At 36.1% G+C, this 19700-nt stretch overlaps 3 protein-coding genes across 4 annotated transcripts; all 3 read right to left on the bottom strand.

Annotated features, from left to right (window-relative positions):
* Positions 1–126: 126 nt before the first annotated feature.
* Positions 127–8121, bottom strand: LOC136249549 (uncharacterized). The gene is made up of 19 exons (XM_066041591.1): positions 6911–8121; positions 6760–6861; positions 6379–6619; positions 5639–5821; positions 4726–4892; positions 4573–4663; positions 4417–4521; positions 4194–4367; positions 4003–4146; positions 3234–3390; positions 3082–3183; positions 2937–3025; positions 1597–1644; positions 1403–1545; positions 1120–1264; positions 924–1067; positions 735–872; positions 436–680; positions 127–392 (listed from the first exon to the last, which is right to left on the bottom strand). Exons 1-19 carry the CDS (start codon positions 8041–8043, stop codon positions 254–256), a joined length of 3690 nt encoding a protein of 1229 aa, XP_065897663.1. The 5' UTR covers positions 8044–8121; the 3' UTR covers positions 127–253.
* Positions 8122–12317: 4196 nt separating this feature from the next.
* On the bottom strand, positions 12318–15886 carry LOC136249547 (uncharacterized). 2 transcript variants are annotated; one of them, XM_066041588.1, is made up of 16 exons: positions 15759–15886; positions 15435–15600; positions 15289–15379; positions 15130–15237; positions 14909–15082; positions 14695–14838; positions 14310–14469; positions 14153–14254; positions 14005–14093; positions 13908–13955; positions 13717–13859; positions 13361–13505; positions 13167–13310; positions 12972–13109; positions 12669–12922; positions 12318–12609 (listed from the first exon to the last, which is right to left on the bottom strand). In XM_066041588.1, exons 2-16 carry the CDS (start codon positions 15527–15529, stop codon positions 12477–12479), a joined length of 1968 nt encoding a protein of 655 aa, XP_065897660.1. In that variant the 5' UTR covers positions 15530–15600; positions 15759–15886; the 3' UTR covers positions 12318–12476. The 2 variants fall into 2 exon arrangements, with proteins under 2 accessions (XP_065897660.1, XP_065897661.1); XM_066041589.1 differs by having other exon boundaries at positions 12972–13106.
* LOC136249548 (uncharacterized) lies at positions 15559–18940 on the bottom strand. The gene is made up of 4 exons (XM_066041590.1): positions 17440–18940; positions 17334–17400; positions 16092–16340; positions 15559–15944 (listed from the first exon to the last, which is right to left on the bottom strand). The coding sequence occupies exons 1-4, from the start codon at positions 17919–17921 to the stop codon at positions 15738–15740; spliced, it is 1005 nt and encodes a 334-aa protein (XP_065897662.1). The 5' UTR covers positions 17922–18940; the 3' UTR covers positions 15559–15737.
* Positions 18941–19700: the final 760 nt, after the last annotated feature.

The raw sequence follows: 19700 nt of genomic DNA, 5'->3' as shown, positions 1-19700 counted from the left end.
CTAGCCAGATACATCCTAAGTATATTATGTAGACTTGCGAGAGAAAAAAAAAAATTGCAGTTACTTATAATTAGCTGTAGGATTTGATTAATGAGAGCCTACTGTACTTCGATTAATGGACTTAGACATATATACTATCCATATAGCTAATCATATATAAATTCACATTAGATATTATGAATGGCCATTGTATAGTGTGTACACATAGCTAATATGTGCCCCCAATTACATCACATAACACAGAATTATTAATTTATAAACTGTCCACGACTAGTAATTCATCTCTGTACTCATGATAGTCAGAATCATCCCACTTAATTTTCTCTCTTGGGCTAGAAACAATCACAAAACCTTTATCTGTCTCTGTACTACGACGACTGCAATAGTTGTGCCTATGATTTATGATAAACACATCAGTAATGATAAATCTCTTACCATATCTTTTTAAAGATAGATACAACAATGTACAAGGTGCCGTAGACAAACGGAATCACAAGCAGAACAATTGGAATAAAGTCAACTGTTTTAACTGATTCTCTTTGATCATTAACAAAGTAGCCAGCAATCAACGATAGATCAAGCAGTACGAGTGTCTCAATTATATTGCTCCAGTAGCCTTCATAAGGATGGAGTCTTGCAGTGATGACAAGGAAAGCAATAGTTACGAATGTGAGGATTAGCTAAAAATTTAGAAATCAGCAACTTTATCATTAAGGACATGCATAGTTATATACCTGATGATATTCAAACAAATAACCTTCAAAGATTACTATCACAATATAAGCCAGTCTTCTAACTAAATCATACGAGCTCCACCACCAGTACCGTCGCTTTATTCTCTTAGTTGCCACATCCCTAAAAGGTGCTGTCCTCTAAAAAAAATTCAATTCACATTGTATGTACACACAGATGCAGGGCCTTACATTAAAATGTCTGTAGCTTATCAAGGCTACAATACATGGACCAGGAATAATGACAGTGAAGATGAGGAGTAAAGATATGAACATGTAGATAAGATGTTTCCCTTCAAAGCATTTGATTGAACCATCATAAAAGTATCTGTACTCCTACATAAAAATCATTTGAATTCTGACAATTTGCAGAGACTAAATTACATACTTTTAGATTATCATCAACATCATATAAAGGAACACATCTTATTAAATCAAATGACGTTCTCGTGGCGTACACGTAGATCAAAAATATCAATAACCATATACCATTAATTGTTTGGTGGTGACTTAGGTAGCGAATGTGCCTTGCCCTATATACAGAAAAAATGTTCTATCAGAATTCACAAAATCATGTATGTGTCATTTCACATAGCACATGCTTTTGGCATATGAGTATAGCATGATCATGAACAAGTGAGGCAAGTAAAATATTGGCGTAGAGTACTTACAAGAAAATGAACAGTACTATTGTCATAAACATCATCAGAGGAACACAAAGGCCAAGTAAAGTAACACTGAGAGCATCCATATTCCTTGATAAACAAATTGGCAAATACATGCTGATGCCAAATTGTCTTGCAAGATGATAGTCCTGAAGTGATTGCATAAATATATACATATTTCATTAATACCATTTAATTACCAAGTCTATTCCTCCTCCACTGTTACGTTGATATACAGTGCTTACAACCTGTACACAAATGATCATTTTTATATCAAATGCACTATGCATAATCAAGTACATAAACTGACTGAACACATGTTATCAATTATAGGCATCTTAGGTCACAGGTAAATTACATCCGGCCAAATATTATTTGACTTTCATGGTTTTGTTTTGTAGAGGATTGGATGTGCTTGTATGATAAAGTGTTGCATTTTTTGAACCTGGATTTGTAAACATGTGTAGTCTCTTGCAGAATAAACATCATAGAAAATAATATCATGGCAGAAAATCTTTGTGGATTTTGATTTCAACTACAGAGCTTTTCATAACTTTTAAAATTCATCGTGTTTACAATTATTCTATAGTGATTGGGTGGACTAAAGCATAGGCTGCTCCAGGATTTTTGGTGACTGGTTTCTGATCAAAAGCATAGCTAGAGTTTAGGTGAAGACAAAAAACAAACAAAAAAAAAAGGTTGACACCTTCTAAGAATGGCTATTCTCCACTAAATCACATTTGTATCACTGATAAAGCACATAAAAATCTTTATTCACAACTTCATAGTTCGCTACACTACTTCTCTGAATACTTTGACTATTATATGTGACCAGATTTGCGAAAAGGGGTCTTCCACACACATCCAATTTACCAACTTTGACAATTCATAACTTCAATGTGGGAAAAGTTATTGCCTTGACATTTGGTCAGTATTGTGCACCAACATAGGTTAATGGATGGTGAAAATTTCAGGTGTGTATCTTACTTGAATATCAAGTTATTGTCTTCCATGTCCATAGAATTGGATGTGTGTGGAAGACGCAAATCCAGTCACATATTAGAGTGACTGACTGCTCTATTAGAGTATCTCAATCTAAACGTGACCGGTTTCCGGAAACTTCAGAAACCCCCCTGGAGCCACCCCTGTAAAGTAATCTCATCAGTTAAAGGCATACCTATTTGTGGAGAATTACAATTAAGAGTTGATATGGTAGCTAGCTATATACATGTTTAGCTTATTCTTTGTTTGAATAGTACCAAAGTTCCTTAGTACTACTTGAGGTTGAATTCAGTAATACACTGCCTGCACACATTATTTTTATCAGCTAAGATGACTTAGGGAAAGCTGAAGCTTCAAGTTTTATAACCTGTTTTGTGATAGGGCCGTATATGTACAAGTTGCACTGTATTAGAGTGCGAGGGCCAACAATAGTAAACGACGTAATAATCAAATACAATCAATCTTGTCACTTTGGAAATCAAAATAGTACGATTCATACACAACCTGAAACTATAGGGTTGAGCTGTTCATCTCTTACCTGAGAAAAAAATAGGAATCCTCTAAATTTGTTGGACAGACCGATATCAAACGTCATGATAATAAGAGACACAGTCATCACAAGGATGCCTGACAATAATACAATCATTACAAGTTTGTGCACATATACTGTATTTATAACTTACAAAATAAGATGAAATATATTATGTGAGATGTTTCACATTCTTGACACTCTCTTAGGTTTAATGTTAGTCCTTCTGGTGGGGGACATTGCCCACAAAGAAAACCTTATTAAAAACTACAATAGAACTAAAACATTCTAATGCTATTTCCAAACCAGTTCTGTTTCCTATGCACTGTTCATAAGGGTGGTCAAACTTGAACAGACATCCCTGTATGGTGCTGCCAAGCTCCACATTGCAAGTGTAGTATGAAGATGGTACAACAGCACTAAAGAACTGATTGTCTTCAAAGTGTTGTCCAAAAAATCTGGTCTACATATATAAATATATTAATTACTACTGTGTATACACAACTGTACAGAGTGGAACTTCAGTTATCTGAACACTTGATATCATATAGTGTTCAGAAAACTGAACTGTGCTACCATCACTGTTACCAGAAAATGCACTGTAAATTACTCAATAGTAGTGATGTACCATTAAGAGATTTTAACGATTGTCTGATTATAGCCAATATTGAAATTCGCGTAGTGATAACTGATCCAATGTCTGTATTTACCAAACTGCTGCACATAGTTTGTAAAATTGCCATTTTTAAAACTCTTATTTTTATGAAAGCAATATCATCAGGGTCAGCAAATGTAATCAGCTACTTAATCTGCTAATAATTACCAATGCCAATATAACTGAAATCATAGGCCGTTAAACTGATTTCTGATTATTTACTGATTAATTGCCTCAACAATACTTGATAGAAGTACTAGCAAGTTGGAAATGTGTTTAAAGTGAAGTTTTATAGCGTAATGCCAGAAAAATTGACCATGAAAGATCAAGCAGCTTTGCAGCGCTACGTATTTCATTTTCATTGCATATTTGTTCTCACACATGCATGCTCACACAGAACACACATAAGCTAATCATTACCTTAATATACACATATCTTTTATCCAAACTTTCAGCTACAAAGATACTATGGGATGTATCAAATACACACTTCTTTTGTGATTCATCATACACGTATCCAGTATGACAACAACTGATATTGACTTCTAAATGTTGTTCTGGAAGCTATAAATATTCCATAAACAATGGGTCATTGACTCACTGAAACTCACGGCATCTCCAGTGATCTCATCTATCACACTGTAAGTAAAAGCATATGTGATATTGGTTGGGCGATTGCTTGAAAATCCATCACAATGACCCATCAATTCTATGTCATAGACAGTCGCAAAAGCTGAATCCATATTAATCACTGAATAAATCCTAGGTCTTTGATTGCTACATGCCTAACAAGAACACAATAGTACTAGAGTATTTGTAGAAAACACAACTTACTAAATCACCTGCATTTATTTTAAATAGAGCACTGCGTGTGTTGCCACTCTGGTCAAAACTTTGCACTGCACATTCAAAAATCTCACAAAGAGCAACTGTGTTTTGCTACAAATAGTACACAGTAATTTGTAAAACAAAATATATACTACCAATTACCGGCACGTTGACTGTGATATTTAAATCACTAGCACCAGAGAAGAACGTTGGATTGTTTCCATTGATAAGTTGTCCAGTAATCCTGTTTGCACTATAGTAAACATATGTAAAGTAATGTTCTAAAGTTCACTTATTAGGACCATATACCCTTACCTGTACATAAACTGTGGAAGTGTAAATAACGAACGGTTGAATAATGGTAATGATTGGATGGTGGCATTATTTTCATAAGAAGGAACATAAGCACATGAACTAACATCATTAGTGTACACTGCTCCACCTCCTGTACTAACTTGATTATCTTCAAAGCTCATTGTTAACTGTAATGAACAAATATACTAGAAAACAGCAAGATATGTGTGTAGTGTGCTTTCAGACAATACATGTGTGTGCACGTGCACACACATGTGTACCTGTATGTGTTGTGTGTGCGTGTGTGTATGCGCATGTGCATTTGTGTGTGGATGGGTGTGTGTGCATGTTGAGTTGAGTGTTTTGTATGTGTGAGCATGCATGTGCATGTGTGTGTTTGCAAGTTTGTGTGTGTGTTTGCAAGTGGCTAAAGCATGGGCCTGGTAATCAAAAGGGTCCAGGATTGATGTCCAGTTACGCCAAATTGGAGTTGCAGTTTTCTTGAGCAAGAAACTTTACTCACATTGCTCCAGTCTTGGGAATCTGTTGGCCTGGTGTCATCTGGGGAAGCAGCCCACCCAGCTGTATCATCAATGTGTACCTGGTGTAAGCTCGTGAAGCAAATGCCCAACTGTCATTGTCCCACTTGCAGTGTTTGGGTTATCAGGTTCTGCAACCTCTCTCTGTGAGACCTGGACAGTCCTCCTGCAGGATACTAATCCTGCTCCAGGAGGATTTGTCTACACAAGACTCAAGTGCCTGAGTGATGTACAGGCATCCCAGTGCTGGTTCACTAGGCAGCAATAGCTGTGTTTTGCACGATGCAGGTTTGTGTATACATATACATGTCTGGACAGATGTAGGTATGTAGATGCTATACATGAACATAGATGCCAATACATATACCTATTGATACATGTATATACGTTCATACATTCCAGTGTTCTGGGGCTAATCCTGGTGATAGCAGTTCTTCATATTGTAAAAAACAAAGGGAATTGAGTTTTACTTCAACATCTGTATCCTTATACACTGCTGGAGTAGGCACTGAGATACCTCCTCCAATGTAGGCTGAATTATTTCTAAAGATCACACTGGAGCCTGAAAATAACTGAACCTATAATAATGACAAGGTTATAAAAATACTACAAACAGAAACAGAAAGACGTGTATTAATATGCACACAAAATTATTCTAAGGAACAAAGAATTTATTAAGGAATAAGGAAATACACAATCCTCAAAATATTTGTTCCCCATAGACATATATGTATATGCATATGGTCGCACAAAAACTCTATCACAAGATCCACAACAATGGCGTAGTAATTACTGTGAGTGTGTTTGTACATGCATGGACGAATGAACACCTGTTTTTGGTATGCGAATGCATCACATGCTTTAAGTGAATAGAAAATTATTGGCCTGGTAGTAATATAGCTGGTCACATACCCTGAGGTTCAATACTCAGTTAGTGATGTTATTAGGAAGAAACTTTACCTTCTGTCCAGCCGAGACCTGGCATTAACTAGGGTGGCCATGGTACATAACTAACCACACCTAACATAATAGGTATATATGGTCCAAATGGGACTTCAGTTGCATGCATTCATTGCATTGTGACCAGTGAGGTATACACAGTACAGCCTTTTTTTACCCCCTAGGAGACACTTACATATGTTGTATCTTCTACTGACAATCCACCTCCACTATCGTTAGCAGCAAAATTATTTTCAAATATGACAACATCATGTATATCAATCCTCTCTTTAGCAATAGTAACACCACCACCCTTGTTGTTGGTGAACTGGTTGACTCCCTTGAATACAAGTGGTATCTCTGTAAGCACTGAGCTTACAATATTTCTTTTCACTGAAACTGAGGTGGTATCAACCGCAATATTTCCATCAAATATTCTGTAAGAGTCAAGAACACATGTAGCCATTAATTTGTTCACTTAAATGGTCCCATGTCATAAGAGCTAAGATCTCGAGAAATTTTATGCAGATCATATACCATGATACCACTGACAGTTTATACAAAAAGATGGACTTACATATCTTCGATAAGTACAGGCTGGGATCGTTGATCAATTCTACTGAACACAGTAAAACTTGCCGCTGAAGCGGATAAAGCATAATTCTCTTTAAATGTACACCTGTAATTGTAATGGAAACTAAACTGACTTGATACACATATTACTATACCGCTTAATCTCAATTCTGTTTGATGCTTGATTAACTATTCCATTGATGAACTGATACATTATTGCACCGGAACTAAGTTCAGCCATATTTCTTGTAAAGTTACAATCCATCACACTAATAAAATTATCAAAACCTGAAGGGAAGCTGTTCAAACTAATAGCACCTCCAGTGTCATTACAATAGTTATTGTCAAATGAGGAGTTCCTTATAATAATGAAATTGTTGCTAGAATATCCCCAGAATGATACATAAATACCTCCACCGCGAACCAGGGCTGTATTGTTGTTAAACTGGCACTTTATGATTTCAACATTACCACAAGTAGCATTAGAAAATCTGATAAATATTCCCCCACCAGTACCAAATGGTTGATAGTCACTGGGTCTAGCGTCATTAGCATTCAAAGGGTGTCTTCTTGCATGGTTGCTATCAAACATACAGCCCTGAATGGTAAACTTGGGAGAGGACTTGTAATTTCTGTATATAATCCCAATAGCTCCAAAACTTTGATTAATAATAAATCCATACTCTTCACGATTCTCCAATGGTGCATCATCAAATATCTGACCACTGTTGTTCAAGAAAACAGAATCTTTGACCAGTACATTTGTGGAGTTCAGAAACAAAACTGCACGTCCAATATTGTGCTGGAAGACACAGTTGCTGACATAAAACTGATTTGTTGTTCTAACGTACAATGCACTGGCTATTGGACCACATCCTTCAAATGTAATATCAGTTATGATTACATTGCTGGAGTTAAAGAATGCAACATTGTTGAATAACACGTTAGAGTCACCGTGACATCTCAAAACAGTGCTGGAATTTCTAGTTCCACTTATAGGGCTGCCACCCCCCCTTAGTGTAATATTGGTTGTGCTATACAATGCCACTCCATTGATTTCATGTAGACCAGCAGACAATAATATTTCAACAAAACTCAAGTTATTAACTTGCTGACTGACATAGTCCAGACTCAAGCAGGGGACAGATCCATTAAGACAATCCTCCGTGTCGTTCCCTGCTTCGAGAGAAATATTAATCTGCAGGTGTTTGCCTACCACAACAGGCACTAGAGCACAAGAGACGACCAATGCTAGCGCGATGTTACTAGTGTTAGTAGTTATCATCATTAGCGTTAGGTCACAGCGGGTCACAGCGGGTCACAGAAGTCAAGCAACCATTTTGCGCTCCTAGCTACCACGCCTATTAATAAAATGTACTCACTGAGTCACGTTACTAAACAGTACTAAGGCTTTACAGCACAAGTGTACCTACAGTTGAAAACCTGATGATGAAAGACGTCTTATTTGATTAAGACAATACAGCATGCAGTATTGTTAACTTTAAAGTTAACAATACTGCATGCTGTATTGTATTAAGACAATACTGCATGCTGTATTGTATTAAGACAATACAGCATGCAGTATTGTTAACTTTAATGCTGTATTGTCTTAATCAAATCTTAAAGTTAACAACACTGCATGCTGTATTGTCTTAATAAAATAAGATGTCTTTCATCATCAAGTTTTCAACTATAGGTACAGACCTTCAGCTTTAACTTAACAACACTGCATGCTGTATTGTCTTAATAAAATAAGATGTCTTTCATCATCAAGTTTTCAACTGTAGGTACAGACCTTCAGTGCTTGTGCTGTAAAGCCTTAGTAGCTACTCTAACAATTAGCAAACAAATGGAATCATTTGAGAAACGAACGCCAAATCAGACCTGCAAAGGGTGGAGAAAAGGTTGGTTAGGATGGTGCTAGGAGGGCTGGCACTAGCAAGAAAGTCTGGAAGATCAGCGTAAAGTTCACAACTCCAAACAGGCTGTAGGACCAGGTGTCATACAGACCTTCAGTGCTTGTGCTGTAAAGCCTTAATAAATAAACTAATGTCCATTTGGTTCCACAAGGGATACTTTAAGATGATAAGTCACTTTCTAGAGTTCCTATGGATATATACTTGAAATTGACAAGGAGAAAACATCCTGACTGCCTGGCAGATTCCTGTAAGCGTTTGAGCGTTAATCGGATTGTTGCAAGTTCGAGGCTGCCTAGGTCCAGTCATGGATTTTTTTTCTCCTTTTCAAACACATTTTATGTAACAACTCCAAACAGGCTGTAGGACCAGGTGTCCTACAGACCTTCAGCACTTGTGTTGTAAAGCCTTAATAAATAAAAATAAATAAAAAGGTAGCTAAATGCATTGGAGTTCATGAACAAGACCTGTAAGACTGAATCATGTCTCCAGGCATGCAGGGGCGGATCCAGACTTTTAAAAAGGGGGTTCCACTTTGGAATTGCAACTTCAGCCTAGCTGTAAGTTGAAGACCAAAAAAAAAAAAGGTCATCACCTGCTGACAATAGCTGCCCCTCACCATAGATGCCCTCACCAACTATATTTCCTTATTTATAACTAGATACATAGCTTGCTACAAAAGACTACTGTGACTGTTCTATTAGAGTATCTCGATTTGACTGCTTTATTAGAGTATCTCGAGTAAGAGAGTCTCTTTCAAAAGCGAGTTCAAAAGGAGGGTTCCATGGAACCCTTTGAACCCCCCTGGATCCGCCCCTGGTATGCCTGCCTTGATCAAGAGCAGCAGAACATCCAGGTTTGTTGTGAGTCGGGGAGCTTGACAAAGGGCACATTTATGGTTAGTAAATGATGTTCCATCTAACCAGAGTTAGTAGAGTGTCACAACCAGCACATATAGCGGCAAGAAGGACAGCTATTTCTCAGGGAGGCCATACATCAGTCTCTTCCACAAAGAACAAGCTTGCTCCAGAGTAACAATATTTTAAAATTTATTCTGAACAGTTAATGGCTTGGATTTTGATTCCCAATAATGAACATGAGTAACAATGGCATCCATGGTTCTTGAATGTAGCAGAGTAAACGTTGGAAACTGAAGGTTTAGCAGCAGATAAAGAGTCAAGGACAGTGGAAGAGACATCTGGACTGTTAGCTAGAACAGAACATCACTGCTCTACAATCAGTGGAACAACTGACTGCTAAACAGCTAGAATATACGACAGCTTAGCTGACTGTTTCAGATGAGATAAAAAGGGGAGATTCAACACATCAAGGTGACACCCAGGAGTGCAATAGTACCTGTGATACTGCCAGCATGATAGTAGCAAGTAACAACTCAGTATTGAGCAAACAAGACCTCACCTTGGAATTTAAACAGTTTATGTAAATTGTGTACGTAGCTACAACAGTTTATATTAATAATTTCGACAAATTCACATACTGATCAGTAATTATAATATACCCGTTCAGAATATGTTTCCAATGTACTGAAAAACTTTTAAAAATCTGGTTTGGGTGGTATATACATCTACTACTGATCTAAACATTTTTTATCCCTTTAATAGTGCAGTATGTAAAACGTCAAACTGAAATGATTGGAATTAGCTTGCTATCTATCATACATTTCATGGTATTATCTTTATGTTTATTGCCCAGATTTAGATTACGCATGTGTAGTTTGCAATTGGCAACCTTATCTTCTAAAACATATCAAAACATGTTGGAAGCTGATTAAAGAATTGCCTAGATTGGTAGCCCCTAATCTTGATCAGAACTGTCAGTGAATGGATTAACTTATATACCTGCTGAAGATGCTGGTATACGTAGATGCTGCATCAACCTATATTATTATAATGATTATCCTTATTAATAGCTGGCAATTTTGATCATGAGCTGGAAACATGATCAGGAAATTTGTAAATGTTCAAAATATGATTATTGGTCACTTCATAATCTTCATTGCCTTTTGACTAGTGTTGTTCTAATTCTCATACTGGAACTAAAATTATTCCAGTTCCAGCCCCTAGAACTGGAACTGGAACAATAATTTTGCTTTCCTTAAGACTGGATATAATTTTGTTTTCCTCGAAGCTGGAACTAGAACTATAAAGAAAGTTTATCAAGTACTGGAACTAATACTGGAACTGGAATTGGTCAAAACCATACAGTATTTGCCAATGAGATTTTAAGCTGAACGGAATTTTGTTGCTGACAAAAAACACACAATGTAGTAAATAACTTCATAAAAGCTGTATGTATTACAACCATGTATGCACGTGTTAAAACACTGCTTGAAGCAACTAATTAGCTATAATATTAGAAGAGAATGCCAAATGCAATGCTGGCTCAGTCACATTGTTACGTTTGGTTCAGTGTTTAATAATTAGCTACTGGTCTTTTAGTATCCCCCTATATATATATAGTGTTAGTGTTACAGTTGTTTGTGTAATAATGCTGATAACTACAGCATATTACATGAAACAATTAAACCTGGCAAGACTAGCATATTATAACTTAATAGTGAGTGTCCATGATTCATTATGGGCTTTAGTAATACTTATAAGTGTTGCTCTAGAAATTGAAGAAAAATTTCATGGTTCCTGAACTGGAACTAGAACTGTAATTCTAAAGGTTATGATTCCAGAACTATAAAACTAGAACTGTAATTCTAAAGGTAATAGTTCCAGAACTGGAACTAGAACTGTAATTCTAAAGGTTATGATTCCAAAACTGGAACTAGAACTGTAATATAACTAACTGATACCAGAACAACACTAATTTTGACAAAATTTAAAATACACTACAGTTAGGACAAGCTTTAGAATATCACTTAATTGAACTAGTACCATAGCAATCATTTGAGCAAAAATAATAATAATATATGGCTGTAAATGAAATAAAAGTAAATAAAATTTGTGTTCACTTTGAGTGTTTCAATAACCCTACATGCCCAACATAATAACTATAATGTAGCTGATTTCAAATTTACATGCATCAACTACTGTACTCACACAGAAAATAACCCATTGTGAATTATGAGTGATGACAACACAGGCACATAACTGATAATTATTATGCACACTTTAGTTAAACTAATCATTAATGCACATATTGTTGCATCATGTGTTTACAACATGTGTCAACACTAGTGATCACAATATACACAGGAAGCCATTAGTCATATACATGTGGTGCACGCCAAAACCATGTGTTTTACACAGCCAGCCAGCCAGCTAACATGTGGAAGTTATGTAGGACACTTACAATGCAAAATTTATATAAACAGAAAGAGAACAACAAATATAGCCTCCTCGCTTCTTCCAAGTACACCTATACTCAATTTAGTGTTGCATGGCCACACTGATTTTTCTTGCAGTCTGGTCACATGAGACTATGCACTCCCCTAGTTTGGATCGAAATCATAAACATTTACCTACATGTGTATCAGGCAGATGAAAATATGCTTATATATGTTGCCGAGTTACACATGGAAAAGGGATAAATACCAGTAAATGTGTATGGGAACTGGATATGCTCACAGTATCAATTGTAACAGTATAATAATCAACAACTGTAGAATAGAAAGCTGGTGACCAACACTTGCTTATTTATACAGCAAAGGTCAAGGTTACACATAATTAATTTAATAATCATAATAATAATAATATATGAGTGCAGTTCTAATTATTGATCCATGTGCGTAATGTTACATGTATATAGCTATACTGCCTTGAAACAGCAGCTACCTCTAATCAATGCTGTCCATGGCAAGCAGCTCATCCCTATATCCATTGTATTCTTGGTCTTCATTATCTTCTGGTGAAGGTACAATGATAAAACTATCATCTAATTCTTGCCAGTGACGATATCTATACTTGTACCTGCATGACAGTTTTTTGTACATACTAATGTGTGCCTCTAACATAACAAGTGTACTAACCAAATCTTTCTGATGACAGATGTGATAATGTATAAGATGCCATAAGCAAATGGAATAACTAGTAAAATTATTGCAAAAGCATCTTCGAATTCTGGTATGACCGATTCGGATGAGTGATCATTGAGGAAGTAGCCAGCTATTAGTAGTAGGTCAAGCAATACTAAACTCTCAATTAGATTGCTCCAGGAGTCTTCATAAGGATGAAGTCTTGCAGTGATAATGAGACACACCAGAGATATAAATGTCAGAATCAACTGGAAATGCATAAAATATGCAATTTAGAAAAAAAAAAATCAAGAGTACCTGATGATATTCATAAAGATAGCCTTCAAAAATAACTATCAAAATGAAAACCGTCCTTCTTAAAAAATCATATGCACTCCACCATCGATATTGAATTTTAATGCCCTTAGTAGCCACATCACGAAATGGAATAATCTTCTAACATGACATCAATTGCTAACCACATAGTCAGGTACACCATATACATTTCCTTACAGTAAAATGTCTGTAACTTATTAAAGCTACAGCACATGGACCAGGAATAACAACAGTGAGGATTAGCAGTAAAGAGATGAACATATAGAAAAGATGTTTCCCTTGAAAACACTTGATTGAACCATCATAGAAGAACCTAAACTCCTACACACATGAAACAATTGTTAAATCATCGGAAGAATAATTGCTCTTACTTTGAAGTTATCATTAATATCATATGTAGGAACACATCTTATCAGGTCAAAACTTGTCCTCGTGGTGAACACATACATTAAAAATATTAATAACCAAATACCATTAATTGATTGATGATGACCAAGGTAGCGAATATGTTGAGCCCTGTATGAAAAAATGCAGTAAGTTTAGTGACACTATGATCATGGAATAAGTTGTACAGATATTTGAAAAGTTAAGACTGCATTTAACAACATCTGTACAACAGATGGACAAGAAATACTAATCCTGGCAATAGAAATGTATAGTGGACATACCATGCCTTAGCTTTGTATGATTGGTTGCTATAAATTAATTAATTAAGTTATTAACTTACAGAAATATAAAAATGATTATTGTCATAAACATCATCAGAGGAAAACAAAGACCAAGTAAAGTAACACTGAGAGCATCCATATTCCTTGATAAACAAATTGGTAAATACAAGCTGATGCCAAGTTGTCTTGCAAGATGATAATCCTAAAATAATCCTGTGAGTGAGCATCAAAAATTGCGCATTATCCTTACCAGATCAATTCCTCCTTTGCCATTACGTTGATACACAATGCTTACTATCTATACAATTGATGGATATAATTAATGTACATGCTAAATGGCTACTTACCTGAGCAAAAAATAAGAAGCCTCTCAGTTTGTTAGGAAGACCAATGTCAAATGTCATAATGACAAAAGATATTGCAACAATTAGAATGCCTGCATGTTTATAAGCATGTGTAAATCACCAGTACACAAAGTGTATCTATTTAACTTACAAACCAAGATGAAAATAACTATATTTAATGTGTTACATATCTGGCATTCTCGTAAGTTTAAGGTGAGTCCCTTGGGCGGAGGGCAGCGCCCACAAAGAAAACCTTATAGTTACAAATTAATATAATATCTTTTCTAGCATCAATTTATTTACCATACCAGTTCTGTTTCCTAAGCATTGCTCATAGGGATGGTCAAACTTAAAGAGACAGCCTGCCCTTATAGTACTGCCAGGTTCTATGTGACATTTATAGTAAGAAGATGGTACAACAGCACTGAAGAATTGGTTGTCTTCCAAGTGTTGTCCAAAAAACCTGGTCTAATGTGTGGAATACAAACTTCATAATACAATAAAAACATGTTGCATTTTATTTGAGAGTTCACCAGATAACCTGATAGCCTCACAAACACAATGATCTAATTGTTTCAAACAAAACATGTTTACAGTATAAGAAATTTAATAATTGCATAAAATACATAAGGAAGCGTTTTAAGGGTTTTAAATTAAGTGATTGATGAGGGTTCATGGTTCTATAATCATTACCTTAATATACACATATCTTCTATCCAAACTTTCAGCTACAAAGATACTATGGGATGTATCAAATACGCACTTCCTTTGTGATTCATCATACACATATCCAGTATGACAACAACTGATATTGACTGCTAAGTGTTGTTCTGGAAGCTATAAACAAGATAAGCACATAATCGTTTGTATATGCAGTAAAACCAAATAGAAAATGTGTGGAACTTACAAGATCTCCTGTGATTTCATCTATAATAGCATATGTCAAAGTTTGTGTGATATTAGTTGGATAATTGCTAGAGTAGCTATCACAATGAGCAGACAGGTCTACATCACAGACAGTAGCATAAACCGATCCACTATTCTCCACAGAATAAATCCTGCTTATTTGGTTGTTGCATGTCTTCGAAAAGAAATTGCATAACATCTTCACATGATTATACAACTTACTACTGTATCACCAGAGTTTACTTGGAATAGACCACTACGTTTGTTACCACTCTGGTCAAAACTTTGTACTGAAAGTTCAAATATTTCACAAAGAGTGAACATCTCATGCTACATAAAGTGAATAATAATTACTATTCAAAGCATTGTAAATATGCTAACTTGTAAGTTGATTGTAAGTTTTAAATCACTGGTACCTGAGAAAAATGTAGGGTTATTCCCAACAAATGACTGTCCATTAATCACATTTCCACTAATAAAATTAAAATACAGAGTAATGCTCCAGTGTCATAATATCTTATGCTTACCTATATGAAAATTGTGGGAGTGTAAATAATGACCGGTTAAACAATGGCAGTGATTGGATAGTTGAATTACTTTTGTATGAGGAACATATGCACATGGACTAACATCATTAGCGTATATTGCTCCACCTCCTATACTTGCTTGGTCACCTTCAAACCTCATCAAGAACTGCAATAGTGCAAATGTATACTGGCACAATAAGTCAGCAGCAACCATAACACCAAGAGTTAATGATAGAGGAGAGGCACCACTCCTCCATTACTAGCTATATGTGGTTATATGCCTATATTATAGTTGTGTGTATTTTAGTGTACTATTAACCGTACATTCCACTGCTCTGGATTTAAGTCTTCTTGTCCCAACATTTGGTACTGCAGAAAGCAATGGGCATTGCTGTATCTTACTGCTACATTAGAATCATCGTATATAGCTGAATTGGGCACTGCAATACCTCCTCCAATAAAGGCAGTGTTATTCCTGAATGTTACATTAGTGCCGGAGAATAGCTGAATCTGTGTGCAGGTAGAAAGTATTTACTGTGTACATAATTTAAAGAAACATATGAATGCAGCATTATGCCTACAACTGCATGGCTAAAGAAATCTCTAGTTTTATTGGCTAACTTTACCCAATTTCTATACCAATATAATTAATCTTACAAATGATTTGCCTTCTGCTTTTAATCCGCCACCTTTGCCATCCACGACAAAATTATTTTCAAATATTACAACATTATGTAAATCAATTCTCTCTTTAACAATAGTAACACCACCACCCTTGTTGTTGGTGAACTGGTTGACTCCCTTGAATACAAGTAGTATCTCTGTAAATACTGCACTGAAGATGTTTCTCTTCAATTGTGAGGTGTTATTAAATGCAGAATTTCCATCAAATGTCCTGTAAAAAAACTAGACAGATGCTAACAGTGAGCCTGAGTAGCTATAAAGATAATTCATTGGTAGCTATAGAATACATTACCACTAATATGCAATGTTGTATGTTTTTAATTATTTCTACAGACACGAAAGAATTCTGGAATTGATGTTAATCTGGCAAGATCATCTAAGTGCACACCTAGCTTCAGTAAACGTTTGCAGCACACTTACTGTGGCATTCAGTTAAATTGCATGTTAATAAATTCAAACAAATTGATCATGTGATATTTGATAGGACCAGTTGTACCAGGTTTCTACAGCACAATTTTTACTGTGTGATGTTGGATAGGACTGTTAATTTCGTATTCATCTGTACTCATTCCGGACACAATTGAAAGTATGACCAAATATGGAATATTCGTTGTAAATATTCATTGTACTTTTGCTTGCCCCAATAAACCAATTTAATATGCCATAAGGTCTCACTCTAAAGATCAATCTGCATGAGGTGAGCTGCTGATGCATGCCTTGTATTTAGTTAGATGATATAATAGTGGTACATGACTAACCCAGTTTGTGACTACGAAAGTTATTAATTATTCCTATCTGCGCTTGTGTGTATGCTTGCTTTGTCCATGTAAAAAAAAAGAATATCTCAGTCTCAGTTGATATGGTAGGGTACAGTATCTTAAACCTTGCTTTATCGTTTATCACATACCGTATAGAGGGAAATTTGGCAAATTTGGCAATTTGCTACTGTGACAAATTCATCAAAGTTTAACCTGCCAATCACTTGTAGCTAGCACTTGAAATTAGCATCTTTATAGATGAGCCTGAATTCGCCAAAGTTTCCCTCTATATGGTAATATTGTTGACAATTCATATGCTTTACAGCACTTTATTGCTGAAATTATGAGTGGTGCAAGTTTATCGACTGTTAGTGAAAGACTGTATTGCTACAGGCAAAAAATGACAATATGACTCTTCAATAAGCACAGGCTGGGATTGTTGATCAGTTCTACTTACTGCTAGGAAACTTGCTGCAGATACTGATGAGGCAAAATTGTCTTTAAATACAGACCTGCAATTGTTACTGAGATAAGAATGTCTTTTATACAAACATTCATCATACCATTTAATCTCAATTCTGTTAGTTACTATATCTACTAATCCATTACTAAGTTGATATACAAATGCACCAGAACTAACTTCAGCCATATTTCTGGTAAAGTTACAATTTGTTATACTAATGAAGTTATCATAACCTGAAGGGAAGCTGTTCAAACTAATAGCACCTCCAGTGTCATTACAGTAGTTATTGTCAAATGAGGAATTCCTTATAATAATAAAATTGTTGTTAGAATATCCCCAGAATGATATATAAATACCTCCACCACGAACCAGGGCTGTGTTGTTGGTAAACTGGCACTTTATGATTTCAACATTACCACAAGAAGCATTAGAAAGTCTGATAAATATTCCCCCACCAGTACCAAATGGTTGATAGTCACTGGGTCTAGTGTTATTAACATTCAAAGGATGTCTTCTTGCATGATTGCTATCAAAAGTACAATTCTGTAGAGTAAACTTTTCAGATTGTAAATTCCCATACATTATTCCAATAGCTCCATAACTTTGATTGACAACAAATCCATACTCTTCATTAATTGGTGTCGCATCATAAATTTGACCACTGTTATTAAAGAAAAAGGAATTTTCAATGACAACATCGGTAGAATTTAAAAATTGTACAGCTTGTCCACTATTGTGTTGGAAAACACAGTCATTGATATAAAGCTGGTTTGTCTCACTAACGTATAAAGCACTGGCTATTGGACCACATCCTTCAAACGTAATACCAGTAATGACTATATTGTTGGAGGTAAAGAATGCTAGGTTGCTTAACGTCTTGCTAGAGTCACTCTTACACCTCAAAACAGTGCTACTTGTGGTACTTTCACTTGCAGCAGTCAATGTTAAATTGGAAACACCATACAATGTCACTCCACTGGTTTCATGTAGACCAGCAGAGAAAAAAAAATTCAACAAAACTCAAGTTGTTTATGTGTTGAATGACATAGTCCAGACTCTTACAGGGGACTGATCCATCGAGGCATTCCGATGTATCGCTACCTTCAACTGAAATACTAATCTCTCGACTAATCTGCAGGTCTTTGCCCACCACCACAAGCGTAGAACAATGTACTAATAGAGCTATTATGGCGATTCGATCAGCCATCACTCATAACTGGCGGGTTGCAGCATAGATAGTATGGTTAGGGTATATACTATCTATGGTTGCAGCAAAAACCACAGCATAGATACTATAGCCTTACCTATAGTATCTATGACCACAGTAAACACCCCGTCCTTGGGACATATCTCGTGGGCGGCTGGGGGTGAGATTTTAGAATATATGTGAATTTGCTCTCCTAGGTAGGGTCCGCAATCCGAAAAATCAACTTTCACAAATCGATCCCCCTACCATTGTGGGATCTTCATTGTAGTATCCCATTGCTAGATCCACCATGAAACCGGAGGCACGGTTGTTGTCTTCACAGAACTATCGATTTTAGTATTTCGTGAGATGCAAAAATTATTTTTAAAATTTCGGGCTCCACACAAAGAACTTGCTGCTTAGCTAGATATTATCTAGAGTTAATGTAGTTAAAAAGTACGCACAGTAATAAGCAAATGATTCACTGGGTTCCCGGCACAGGGTTGCTTTCTCTCAAAAAGCAGAAAACGAAACACGAATTTTAGAATTCAAACTTCCCTACCAGCCAAGACAAGAAAAGCCAACTCTTCCTCATAGTGATGTGTTAAGGTTGGATGCATAGTCTGTCTATGCTGTTAGTTTGGAAAGGATCTGAGACTTCTCACCATCTGGGTGAAGAACGTCAAAATTTTCGTGCGTCATTTCAAGGGATTCTCTCAATGGTACCAAAGTGCTTTCCGGTACTTCTGATGCCACACTGGTCACTTAATTTTGTTTAGAATGATGATAAATGATGGTTCAAAACGTTTGGTAGTAGTAGCAGTTGGTGTTTCTGTGATTTCATATGATGCAGTATACCAGCAGCTCACCGCAGGAGCTCCACCCAGCTCGAATAAAAAATGAAAGATTTTGTGCATTTTTCGGTTTGTTTTGGGATGTTTTGCAGCATAATGGTGATGTAGGGTGATCTAGTGAAGATTTGAAGCTGCTGTGGAGCGTTAGAGGTGAAGTCAAATTTGGACGATTTTGCTGCCTCCCTTGATGCATAGGGTGGGGACTATTCTACGGAACGGAACGGAACGGAACGGAACGGAATGATGGACTAAACCACGGAACGGAACGCTTTCTCAAATTGAAGCTTGCAACTTACCATTGTTGAAACTTCCCTTATAAGT

Source organism: Dysidea avara, chromosome 3, assembly GCF_963678975.1.
Source record: "Dysidea avara chromosome 3, odDysAvar1.4, whole genome shotgun sequence".
In the NCBI taxonomy this organism is placed as follows: domain Eukaryota; kingdom Metazoa; phylum Porifera; class Demospongiae; order Dictyoceratida; family Dysideidae; genus Dysidea; species Dysidea avara.
The sequence above is the reverse complement of the archived record's forward strand: the minus strand, read 5'-3'. Positions and strand labels throughout refer to the sequence as shown.

Coding starts and splice junctions, on each gene's coding strand:
- LOC136249547 (XM_066041588.1), bottom strand. CDS start 15,529: ATGTGCATATGTTCCTCATACAAAAGTAATTCAACTATCCAATCACTG. Junction 15,083..15,129: donor TAAACTCTGGTGATACAGTA/GTAAGTTGTATA, acceptor TTCTTTTCGAAG/ACATGCAACAACCAAATAAG. Junction 12,610..12,668: donor TCTGTCATCAGAAAGATTTG/GTTAGTACACTT, acceptor ACTGTCATGCAG/GTACAAGTATAGATATCGTC.
- LOC136249548 (XM_066041590.1), bottom strand. CDS start 17,921: ATGTATGGGAATTTACAATCTGAAAAGTTTACTCTACAGAATTGTACT. Junction 17,401..17,439: donor AACAGAATTGAGATTAAATG/GTATGATGAATG, acceptor TTCTTATCTCAG/TAACAATTGCAGGTCTGTAT. Junction 16,341..17,333: donor CTGCAGCAAGTTTCCTAGCA/GTAAGTAGAACT, acceptor GCATCTGTCTAG/TTTTTTTACAGGACATTTGA.
- LOC136249549 (XM_066041591.1), bottom strand. CDS start 8,043: ATGATGATAACTACTAACACTAGTAACATCGCGCTAGCATTGGTCGTC. Junction 873..923: donor TAAGCTACAGACATTTTAAT/GTAAGGCCCTGC, acceptor AATTTTTTTTAG/AGGACAGCACCTTTTAGGGA. Junction 681..734: donor ATTTGTTTGAATATCATCAG/GTATATAACTAT, acceptor CTAAATTTTTAG/CTAATCCTCACATTCGTAAC.